Here is a 12,963-nt window from a genome sequence, read left to right as displayed (position 1 = left end):
CTCGTGAAATAAACCATCCGTCTCCATTAGCTCAGGAGGCAAAACCTGTATCTAGTGAGAAATCAATTCCACTGAGGAACTATTCTTTTATTTTTCTGTAGCGCTATTTAATCTCCGATGAAATTTTTTAAAAATGCACCGTACCTTCTAATGGCTTGGGCAGGAAGTGAGCGGCTGGTTTGGTTTTCTTCACTCGGTTCCCCTTCATGGCTTGACCCTCCTTATTAAGACCGAGGAACCAGGCCCGACCTGACTCCTGCTGTCGGTACAACATGGACGAGTAGATGACGTAATAATTCTCGAACACCGACTCTTTGAATTTGCACTCTGCCGTGAAGAGTTCCTGCAAAGACAAACACAGCAACCTCAATTTCCGTGTAATTGCAAGAAATGATCATGACCCCCACGCACAGAAATGTATTTTGCTCCTTCAACCGAGGTCATCTGCATCAGAGTCCGGCAAAACTATTCGAGCGAAATGTATGTCTATTCGTCGCTAAGAGGAAATGCAGCGTTTGCAATTCATGGAACTCCTACACGAGTGAACTGCAACGCTCAAACCTATTGCTCTTATTTGGCAACCGCTCGCGCGTTTCGCCTCTTTAAGACGCCAGGGATAGTCTCACCCGCAACGCTAATGAGGACATGGACTATACAGTAGAAAATGGATGGCTATTGTTTGCCCAAAGCAAATCACATTCCTGCCTCCATCCTTGATGTTTTTTCGAGTCTAATTCACAAAAGAGTTGATTTTGTCCCAGCAACTTGTTAACGTAGCCTCGTGGGCCCCGGCGCAAATGAAGATTGAGCAAACCGAGCGCCTTCTCGGTCCTCCGTCCACGCCTCCACGTGGCAAAGACAAATGAACTCAGAAGGCGCCACTTCTCTTATTCACTGTCGCCCATTCATCTCCAAACAGAAGGGTAATAAAATTATTTCCACACTGCCGCCCCTACTCTGGCTAAAAATAAAGGGCTGCAATGCGATGTGTTAATCAAGGCCCTTTAAGCACATCTGTTATATGAAAGTCATACGCTCGAGCTAAAATGCCAAATATTTATGATACAATAGGAGTACAGTGGTACCAAATACTATAAATCAACATACAACGTAAAATTTGACCCCAAATTTGTCTCCCGATATACAATGAAATACTCAAAGTACATTTTTTTTGGGAACATAATTGCTACAAAGTTGCCCCCAATAAATCTGCTCATCTCATACCTAGTAAACTAGCAGAAATCCGTTCATTTATCCTCCTTTCCTTCAGAAAATGGAGTTCAGTGTTTCGTAACCTTCTAAAACAACATCATTTCTTGGGGGCGAAGTTGAAGGTTTAGACACCTTTTATTTGTCTGGTTCTCCAAGCACTTATGTGTACACTTAAGTCTCCCTTAAGAGTGACACCTTTATACTAGCCTAGACTGCTTGGGTGACTCATTCAACACGCACAAAAGTGGAAAAAAATCTCAAGGCGACCCAAAGTGAGAAGAATATCAGGTCAAATACATTCATTTTCTTCCCAGATGAGAACAACAACTCAGAGGATGAAGAGTAGCAGAACAAAGTCTGTCCACCAACATTCACAATCAAGTCTATAGATGTCTAAAAAAAAATGTAACTCAGGATAAAATGGAAATGTGTGTTTGTTTGGCATCACTTCCATTTCTGAATTGTCATTTTTCAGTCCGTTTTTCTTGGTTACATTTCTAGTGAATGAGTTAAGGGCTTTCATAATTTGTTGGGGGCCAATAAAAGCTGTGTAGCAGACTACAGTTTGGACAGCCTCATATCACAAAACCACTTGGGTTTTCTGGGAGTTGAGCGTCAGGACGAATTTATTTCACTTAGTGCACCTCGAGTGAAAGTAGCTGGCGGGCCGGCACTCAGCATCGGGTGAGGACACAGGAGGAATCCCCCTGACACGCGACCTTTTCTCTGCGGAGACGAGCAAGCTTGGTTGGAGCGCAAAGGCCGGATGATTCAAACGCTCGCCACCAAAACAACCGGTTCGTCCATCTGGGTCAAAAAGTCTCTCAATGCGAACGGTAGTAATTTGTTCTTCTATTGATTGTATTCTTTTTTTAGGGTTGCAAATATAGATGAATGCATGTATTGATTCGTTCAATTAACAGAATACTCAAATAGCAAGCATTTAATATGTTGCAGAATAACTTTACTAATTAGAAACACAGTTATGTTTGCAAGTGTTCACTTCAAATCAATAAAACAAAATGCAACACTTTCAAAACAAACCTTCATCAAAGTAGCAAAATTTAATTCAAGCCTTTTTTTCCAACCGGATTACCCAATTAATCATTGTAATTCTAATTATTTTAATAGTACCTGCTGGTAAAATTAGCTCCATCAGCAAACCGTAACTTAAAAATACAATTTCTTCACGGTACGAGCATCATAGAAAACACCCAAATCGAATGACAGCCATTTTTTCTACGATAAAGCAATGCCTTTGACAGAACATTGCATAATAAGTCTCAATAATCTTCTAGCCTTCCTTGTGAACGCAATCTATTCACTATTCAGCTCACAAGCTGTTGTGTCGACTCGCAATCCAGATGGGGGAGGGGGCTCACTTCATGTTTGAAAAAAAAATATATGTACTTACAGCCTTTCTGAAGCTCTTTCACGCTTATTGATTATTTGCATCTCATGGGGAGAGATAAAATGTCCCTCTCAAGTCTGACTTCGAAATAGAAAAAAAATGAAAGGACTCCTGTGGAGAATCTACAGTTATTACACATAGGCAGAGAAGAGTGGAGAACTGTGGGCATTTCTGTCACTGTGAAAGAATCCCCATCCTTCACACCCACCCACCCACACTTGAATCCGAGCGACTGAGAACAGCATGAACGAGACGGTAAAATAACACAGTGGCTGAAAGATTAAAGCTGCGGTAAACCAAAACAACTCAAGCAGCAACAACGATGCACATATATCAATGTTGACGTGCCATAAGTGAAATCTAAATGGATTGGGTGTGTGGGTAAAATAGAGTATGTGTAAATCATTGCTTCGTATGTACAGATAACAAACTATCATCCCTTATTTATTCTTTCCATTTGAACCCGATGGCTTTTATAAGAAAGTGGCTTATCATGTTATGTGCTGGTACAACAGACCAAATTATGCTTGATCCCACTATAGAAGAACAGTTTAACTGATTTTTCCTGAGTGTTCCTGAACACATTTCAATATTCTATACACAATGATATGCACTATTTTTTTATTTGCTGTACTACCAGAAACATCAAATAAATAGTCGGGAATATCTGACATCATGTTTATGTTGGCTTCCTTTTTATTTTTCTATTCCAACTAGATTTGAACTTTGTTATCATCAATATTATAGAAATAATTCATCATTTCTGAGTCTGCGTTGGCTATTTCACGACAACAATCTCTGCTTTCGCGCAACAGATCCTTTTAGGGATTCTCCCTAATGACACTCACTTGTTTTAATAGCCCCATTTACCTGTGAACTGTACATATAAAATGTTTTAAAGTAGCATTTAAAATCACTGATCCATGGACGCAGGTGTTGCGCTTTGGTAGACTTGGACTGTGCTTTCCCATTTGAGGCTGTGGTTGCAAACACTGAGCTCAGCTCGCTATTTATGACCCCCGTTCCGCCCTAATTGCCTTCCCATAGCATGAATGTCAAGCACCATGCAAATACAAATTGTACACTTGTCGCCTGGAGAGTAGCGTTAATCTCTAAGTGAGTCGCGGCGGTAGCTTGCAAAGCTGCAAGTTGTCTCCAGACAATAATTGAATGTGTGACACCCATGAGCCTGAACTCACATTTATTAATATTTAGTAGGATTCTTTATGAATACCATTGCGCTCTATTACAGTGTGTAGGAACAGATCATTTGGATGGATGTTTGGGCCTATTCATTGGAACAAATGATTAACGAACAATACGGGATCGTGTGAATTAGCGATGTAGTAATGCTAGAATGGCTGGCAGTAACATAAGTGTGATTTAAATCCCTTGGAGCTTCTTTGAATCAGGGATGCAAATACTACTGTTTATTACAGCTTCCATTTTCAGTAATCTGCTGCTTTGATCTTTCAAATACGCAATGTTGGAGGTGTTTGTGTGTCGGGGGGATGTTACTTGATAAGAAACCAAGATAAAAAACTGAAAAAATTAAAGTAACAATAATTAAAGTGAGAAGAAGCGGCTAATTAGGCTTTTTAGATAACTCTAGACTAATAAAACAACATAAAAGGCTGATCAGATAGAGACAAATTATATATAAAGTGCGACTTATAGTCCAGAAAATATGGATATATGAAAAATAGTCCAATGCAATAAAGTGAGGTCTTTTGGTAGTTTTTGTTTTGTATCTTAAAATAGTAACTAAATATAGTATAGTACTGTATATGTATTTTATATGTACTTTTTGCACTATCCCTATTACATGCCATCTAATGCTGTCAATGGCAGTCAATATTTAAAAATACATTTGAAAAAATCTATCTTTTTGACCATATTACAATCTTCTGTTGTGAAATTGGAGTCATGTCAAGTTGGTGCTTGTATCCTTTGATTTTTCTAAAAGTTTGGACACCCTGGTTTACACTATACGATGTCATCACCCCACTCATCCGCGTTGTTCCATCCGTGTAACCGTAACAGTACAATTGCGTTCAGTCGCGCTGAAAACAGGTTCACGCAAAACCATCTGTTAGCCAATGAGCGCGCACACACATTTTGCACTGGAGGTGTCTGGTGAGGAGGCGCTATGCTTGTGTGAATCCGAAAATTTGACTTCCATTCTGTCCGTATGCTGAAGGCACGGAGCAACGTTATTACTGTATTTCACCAAGTCACTGACGGTGTAAGGCAGGGGGTATCCAACTCATTTTTGGCACGAGCCACGTCAGTCTTACCTTTTTATTAATTGATAAAAAACCCAGAATTTAAAAAAAAAAAATCATTCATTTATAGACATTTTGTTTTTAGAGCAATTTAAACCATGACGAGTTGAGTTACAAAAGCAAGATTTCTCAAAACATTGTTGACTTCTTGGACATTTAGTAGAAATATCATAGAGTTGAGGACTAGGTATAGTGTAGTAGAAACTAAAGCCATCCTCATAGAAACTCCTGCATAATTCTTATTACATCTCAGAGGCAATGTCGGCCATAGCGGGAAAGATAAATTAGCTGCGAGTTCATTGGCTCTTACAGATCAGAAAGGCGCCATGTGATTGAGCTCAGCTTTTGTTGCAAGCTCCTTTTTTTTGTACCGGCGCTTTGAAAGCAGTTGGAAACGAGGTGCCCGGCGGGACTCGAGCACAAAAGAATATATGAGGCACGACCGAGGGGCATTGAAACGTTTGTCGTGTAGTTCCTGGAAAAGCACACGGTTCTTTTAATTCACTTCTCCTAAAAGTGCGTCTTCAACCGTAAAATACTTCACAAGGCAATTCTGCTAATTTGACCTTTGCAAAACAACTGACGTTGAACGATGGCGTTCTAGTTTTGGGGGACTTTTTCTATCGTCTGTGGGACCTGTATTTGTAATAGTGAATACATCCCAAACATCTACAGGGGTTCATGTTAATATAGTTCTCTTTAAAATAATAAAAAAAAAAAACTTATAATAATAAAATACTAAAATCCCACATTGATTAAGAAATAATAAAGAGGCACTCTTTAAGTGACTACCTTGACCATCTAGTTTCATAAATTGAAAAACGCAACATAATGTAGGGTAGATTTAAGCTTCTTGTGCGGTACATACCAATGATATTTTCCTCATTTACTGTGAGCCAATAAAGCTGGGGAGCGACAGGTGGCTCATGGGCCATAGTTTGGACACCCCTGTTTTAGATTAGTATTAGACATTTTCCCAACAAGTTATTTGTCACAGTTAAAGCGGGATTAAAACAACCTTTAGAAGGTTCTTTTCAAATGTAAGTGCACTACTACCTTTCAAATCCAACTAATGGAGAAGGCCCCATCTAAAGCTGGCAAAGTGATAACGGCAGGAGAGGTTGCGTCTTTCGTACGGAGGAGGATGAAGAACGCATCGCAAGGCTGCCATTTGCCCACTAAAAAGGGTCTGGAGGAGTGGGCGGCTTGATCACAACCTCCATTAGCAAGCAGGAAGAAGCGGCGGATTGGCGAGGCGAGCCGCAGATAAGGAACACCGTGGCCCGACCTCAATGATTCCCACTTCAAACGCGCCTGGAGGTGAGTTGACACATGGAGATTAACGGCGTGTCACAAGAAGACCCTTTGTTATGTAGCGACAATACATCAAGGCTCGGGCCCCTTTTTCGATTTCATTTTATCGAGAGCTGAGATTCAGCATCATAAAGTTTCTATTTCAGTGAAATCTTTCGAACAGAAAGGAGATATTTCAATCTGAATTCCCCTTTGATACGCAACACTTAGATGTGAAAATGCCTTCTTAGGTGTGGGGCCGACCGCTGAGCCTAAGATAAACAAGCTGTGACATTAAGTGAGGCGTTGATCTTGGACACTTCAAACGTGTGCAATGCTTTGGTGGTGATGAGATGCGAACTTCCTCATATGCCCCCCACCCCCTTCTCAACTCAGTGTTGTGAAAATTTGAGTATTTTAACAGAAGCAGCACACCGTCTCTCGCATCGGAGTGTTGACGTGCGTGCATATTCAAACGCAACGTAATACCAATAATGTCAAATTGTACATTTGGTTGGCTACTTGAAAAGTAGCAAAGACGTTTTGAGCAACCATGACCTCAAGAGGGCACACTTAAATTTACTCACTGATGTGTAGAGATGACCTTCCCCGTTCATGGCGATGTACAAGCCCGTCTTCACTGATTGGATGGCGACGACTCGGAGGCCCACGGGAATGAGGTTGAACAAAGCTGAAAAATAACACAGAAACATATTCTAAATTATTTCAATCTTGAGCTGAGTTGTCAAGAAAACAAAAACATGACTTTTACAAAAGATTATGTCTGACAACAAAGTTTGCGCTGCCGCCGACCTCAGAACTTCCTGTGAGTCTGCTAATAAAATGCTTGCTGGTGTATCTGCTGTCCATCATGGTTGATATAATAGTCCTATGCTTGCTATAATAGGCAACATCTGCTGGCCTGTTAACCGTCTTTGTATGAAAAGGCAGAACGATAAGATGTATGAATACATTTTATATTGTGGAATAATAATAAATAACCCATTTTGGACGGTGCGAAAATATTCCACTTCGTCCAACTGGGCCTTTTTATCCTACATGAAGTGACATGTGCCACATTTGGTCAGGCTGACATGCAAATGTCAAGTGTCACTCGTTAGCAGATAGCAGTCAAATGAGGCAGCTAGCCTGAAGCTGCAGTGCCACCGGCAGCTATTAATACCATTTCCAACACTTTCCTGGACGAGCGTCCGTCTCAGAGCTTTCCGTGCTCGTGACCCGTAAGTACAAATCAAGGTTAAAAATGCTAATGAAGCTAAATTCCTCACTAGATTACTGTATTTAAATTCAAAGCCCGTGTTCACATGGTGAATAGATTGACCTTTTTCTAGTGCAATTTAAACAGAATAGAATCCAATGCTATGAATCATGGCCGAATGATAATGACTGAAAATTGATTTTGCATGAGGTTAATTATTTAAATGCTACAACCATCATTAGCTCTCTACCTTTTTTGATACTGATACGTTGTTTGCCATGCAAACTGTGTCAAATAATTGAACTGAGGTAGCCATCCACCTTGCTCGGGTACATGAATATGATTTTTTTTTTTAAATTGAGAATTTATGATGTCGATTTATATTGAAGTTATACTGTATCATAAATCATCAATGATTTGCGTTTCCTGTGTGATTCATTACAGTCCCATTCCTGGAAAACGGGTGGGGGGGGTAAAAGACAAATTTTTCATCATGGGCACCATGACAGCTAGAGAACGAGTCGACTACTCACAGGAATTACTGTTGTCATCCTTGGTGCCATCGAGAGAGCCATCGGGATTCATTTGCAAGTAGTAGCCCTGTCTACAATATAACCTGGTCACTATACCCTTGAGCTGGGGATCTGCAAGAAAAACAACAACCAAAAACACAATGATTAGGAAACTCTAGTCCTGCCATAAAAACCTACCTTTAGTCCAAACTAACCACTTTACCATAAACATAATCTTAAATTGAGATTTGAAGATCATCAAAATTAACAGAATGTAAAGAGAACTCAAGCTTCTTGTGCAGGCCATATTCTGCTAAATTTGCTGCAGGCCAATAAAAACTGGGCATTGTGCCCCTGTTGTACACCCCTGCAATGGAATGACCACAGAACTCAATGATGCACCCAAAACCATATTAAAACATGGCCTCCAACATGGAAAAAAATATCTCCATTTACAAGCATCATCCACGAGAGCGTGCTAAAGAGGACCTCAGCATACTCGAAACCAGAACGTCTCAGCTGTGTGTGCGGGTGTATGTATACGGTTGTTTGTGGGTAAATGTGGCTCATTCGTCATGCTTAGTTGGAATTTATCGCTTCTCCGCAGACTGCAACACACACACGAACACACACACACACACATACGTACACAGAAAAAATAAAACTGGAATTATCAATTGAACCACATGTCAGAAAAAATGAGATCCATAGTTAGATCATTCATCACTAATATCTCTATCATTTTTTTATTGTTATTTTTGGGTGCAAAAAGGACACTGATTAAACATGTTTTGCATACGAAAAGAGCTGGCTTGACATATGGGGTGATAGATGATTTATTTATTTTCAATTTAGGTGCCCTTCATTGTGCTCAAAGAAGTAGATGTAGTGGAACATGACATTTGAAAAAGAATAATCATTTTCCCCTCTGAGAATTGCCCTTTGAAATACACAGGGTTCCTGATTTGACATCAGATTAAAGGTTTGAAGAAGGTCGAACTATAATTGGAGCTAATACGCGGAAGAAAAAGCTGTTCTGAATCATCACGGACCAAATATATTTAAAATATTTTCTAGAACAAAGCTATCTGGGAATATAAATCCAAGTGTAAAAGTAATCATGGACATACTTGCAAAGGTTTTATATTGTCTCCTCTCAGAAGTAAATTGATTAAAAAAATTAAAATAAAGAGCATTGGGAAAAACATTGATTTTGCAAGAGGGCAGCACAATGTAAAGGTGGTGAGCACATGCGACTCACAGTTCTGAGATCAAGGGTTCAAGCCCACATCCCTAAAAAAATGCTTGCTAAAATGATTGGATGTTCTAGATTGTCTTTAACTAGAAGTATGATTGGTCATTTGTACCATGTGATTGGCTGGCAACCAAATCAGGGTGTCCCCGCCTACTTCCCACAGTTGGCTGGGATAGGCTCCAGCACCCCCATGACTCTTGTGATGATTTTTCAGGTCTCAAAAGTCAAAGCAGACCAGCCAGCAAAATAATATTACTATATAAAGTCCTTAAATTTTGAGCATGATCCCTGCCATATTTGGACGGAAATCCTAAGAAATGAACAGTGTTCTTGTTTTGATTTTTGACATGAACATAATAGTAAAGCCATCTGATGGTGTCGTGGTTCATTCACTTGACTTGCGTGTGGGCAGCGTGGGATTGATTCCCCCTGGGTGGCGGTGTGATTGCTGTTTTTGTGTGTACCCAGGATACGTTGTGTCCAAGAGGAAAGTGTGCATCCCAGGAATTCATCTAATACCTCTTTCTACAGAATGTAATCTAATAATCGGCATCATTAATTGAGCCAGATCGTTGACGCATTGAGATTACAGATGTGCAGGGAATGTAATCGGATTTACAGATGTTTAATCCTCCCCCAAAATCTGTGTGACCATTAGCCTTGCAGACACTGTCCTAATGGGATGTCCTTGGAAAAAAAAACATAAATGATAATTGACTAGCAGGGCTGGAAATATGATGCTCTCCAGGTGAAATGTGTGATTTTTCAGAAATAATGTGACATGCTAACCGTTTTTTTGAATCATTATATCCTTATATAAGTCAAACTTGACAACAAGTCACAGACCCAGCCAAATTATGAATAAAGACCGTCTTATAGTCCAGAAAATCCGCTACATACCACAAAAATGAACACCCAATGAGAAGACATTTTAACTATAGAATACATTCAACTATACACAAATATCTTAATTTTGAGTGACTCATACGCATCCAGAGTGGACGTGACAATTACCAGTGATCTAAAAATCAATGCTTCCTGACCTCTTACGTCCGTGCACCAAAATATTATCGACACTATACATAAAAAAGAAAGCATGAAAAAAAAACTGAAGGTGATCGTGTAAAAGGAGTGTCAATCAACCGGTGGCTACGCCGGCAAAACTTTCACCTTGTCTCCGTAGCCTGCGCTTCCTGAGGCCAAAGATGCGCACTTTGGAGAAGATGTCCACCAGGTTACTGTTGCACAGCCCCTTGTTCTTGTTGGGACTCTTGCGACGGCGGTTGGTGGCCGGCCGCTCCAAATGCTGCTCCCTCGCTTGCCTCTTTTGCCGGATCAGTCCGCTGGCGATGGCAGCGGCCATGGCTGCGGCTGCCCGATTTCAGCCCTCTCCCGACAGACGCTCCGGGTCCCGCGGTTTGCGCACAAAACCACTCACGGTCCCGGCATGGCGGGACTTTTTTCTCCCCTCCACTACAGTGTAAAATCTCAATCTTTTCTTGATTCAAAACCGATAAGAAGCCCCTCTCTGTCCCAGCACTACATGATAAAAACTGGACTGTGTGTCTCATCCAGGAAATTGTGCGTAAATCCGCATGCTGCGTAAAGGGGGGTGCAGTCTTCAGGAATATTCTCCCAATACGTAGATATGGTTAGAGTAATGCTAAAATAAATCCAGTCCAGTTGTGGCTGGCAGCGTGCATGGAGGCAAATGCACTCCTCTTTTTCCATCCTTTTCACCAGCCGGGCTGGTCCTCCCTCCTTGCCTCCCTCCCTCCCTTCTCGTCCTTCCTTCTGTCAGCGGAGCACGCACGCTCAAGCCGCTGTTTAAGTGACGCTAGTTCACGCGTGCACAAATAATTGGACGCAACTTTGTCCTGAGGCGACACGACCAAATACGGAGGCTAAATGATAAAGCAGTGCGATTTTCTGAAGAGAATCAGAAAAAAAATCATACTAAAATTGGATTTGTGGTCTAGACCTGTCAATGGCAGTGAATGAGTTAAGCAAAACTAGCCACAATGTAATCAAGAGGTATTGTAATATTTACAATTAAGCCCTTGAAACAAATGGCTGCATTTAATATTCGTTTAACAGCACATTTGACTCACGAGCCCTAGTTTGAAAATATCTAATTTAGTATAATTGTGATGTTTAAATGCTTTGTCTATCATCTATCATCAGCACCACATTTTCAGCACCATGGACAGCGGCATTGGTTTAAACATGACACGCATCCATGAATCCGTGGTTTAAAGGTGATAGTAATATACTAGAATCATCAAGTGTGTGTATGTTAAGGAAAAGACAAATAGAGAAGGGGAGAGACAGAGTGAGAGAGGTAGAGAGAGATAGGGAGGGAGAAAGAGAGAGACTTACAGCAGCAAATCACAGGCAACCGAATTAAAACTCGAGAGAGCCATCTGCTGTTTGCGGCTGTAATTAAAAGCTCTGGGCTACAAAGAGGGAGGGTGAGAGGGAAAGGCTAGTCCCGGGGGTCCTCCAACCCCCCGCCATACACCTGTTGAATCCAGCTGTACTATTATTGGATGCCGAGAGCTGAGGGATGCGCATCTGGCTCATTCATCCATCCTCATTAACCAAAAGATCGTATTTGTTGCTCGAGCTAGATGGCGACCGAGAAAAAAAAAAGAACATGACTGATAAGGGAATTAAAATCCAAATATACAATATAAGTATTCCCCACGAAACGTGCAGTGAATTCATCTGCTGGTGGATGCAGTAAAAGGCTGCGACCAGCAGCGGACACTATCAGACCGTGACTGAGACGCTGATCTGCTCATCTAATCATATTCGGGACAGAGTGCTCTCCTTGTTTTACTACAGCAAAAAAAAAAGGAAGACAAGTCAAGCGGAATACTAACCAACCCTTCATGACATGGACTCGATATTTCACCTCCCAAAGGGGGAACATGGCAAGCACACACAGCAAGTAAATGAGGCGAGAAATGTGGGCAGGAATGCGCTCACCTTCACCAGCAAACAATCTCTCGCAAGACACACTTTATGGTATATTGTCTTCGATGGCTACATGCAGGGCCGGTTTTTGCCATGTGCTATTGTAAGCGACCCCCTAGGGCGCAATCTAGTTGGGGTGCATAAAAACACTCCAAAAGAGTTGCCATCATGTGACATTGCATTTTTTTTTTTGTTAAACTGCAGTAAAATGTTAAATGGTAATGGTTAGCTGCAGTTGAAGGCAATAGATGTCCAATCCATTGGATCCAGTCTTTCCATTCCATTCTGTCAACATTCTATCACTGTCAATGGCGGTGAGAGATGATCCTAGTCGAAAGGATTAGATAGAAAATCTTTTCACTTTCATTTATTTAACAACCATTTTGATCGCTGCACACCTGAGACTGGCCGTCAGTCAGTCGTACGGCAAACAGAGACAAACAACCATCGGCACTCACAACCACAACGCCACCGAGCGGGAATCGATCCCACGCTGCCCACACCCAAGCCAGGCAAATCAACCACAAATCCATTCGTACTTTGAATTCAAAACAAATATGAGTCTTTGAAATTGAATTCAAATTTTGAAAAACAATCAATGAAACGTGTTACCCTTTCAAACATTATGATCCAAATCACATTATTTTGAACATTAAAACTGAACAGGGATGTATTTTTGATTTGTTTTCTTTCCTCGGGCCCGCAAATGATTGAATTGCATGTTCCAAGAGGGCGTGGCAGCCTTCAATTTCAACATATTGACTACATGACAAGCAAGATTCACGCTACGAAATAAT

The 12,963-nt window shown here is 41.0% G+C and overlaps 1 protein-coding gene across 3 annotated transcripts in view; it reads right to left on the bottom strand.

Moving 5' to 3' along the window:
* The window catches only part of fgf14 (fibroblast growth factor 14), a 49,755-nt gene that overhangs the window by 4,151 nt on the left and 32,641 nt on the right, over nucleotides 1-12,963 (bottom strand). For 2 of the 3 annotated variants that reach the window (XM_077616675.1, XM_077616674.1), the window contains exons 2-4: nucleotides 7,954-8,064; nucleotides 6,789-6,892; nucleotides 145-343 (exon numbers count right to left, since the gene is read on the bottom strand). In XM_077616675.1, the coding sequence (XP_077472801.1) occupies nucleotides 145-343; nucleotides 6,789-6,892; nucleotides 7,954-8,005 (355 nt within the window). In that variant the 5' untranslated portion in view covers nucleotides 8,006-8,064. Of the gene's footprint in view, nucleotides 1-144; nucleotides 344-6,788; nucleotides 6,893-7,953; nucleotides 8,065-10,357; nucleotides 10,899-12,963 lie in introns of those variants that run through there. The other variant, XM_077616673.1, reaches the window with a different exon arrangement.

Source organism: Stigmatopora argus, chromosome 13 (assembly GCF_051989625.1).
Source record: "Stigmatopora argus isolate UIUO_Sarg chromosome 13, RoL_Sarg_1.0, whole genome shotgun sequence".
In the NCBI taxonomy this organism is placed as follows: domain Eukaryota; kingdom Metazoa; phylum Chordata; class Actinopteri; order Syngnathiformes; family Syngnathidae; genus Stigmatopora; species Stigmatopora argus.
This window is presented reverse-complemented; position numbering and strand designations above follow the sequence as displayed.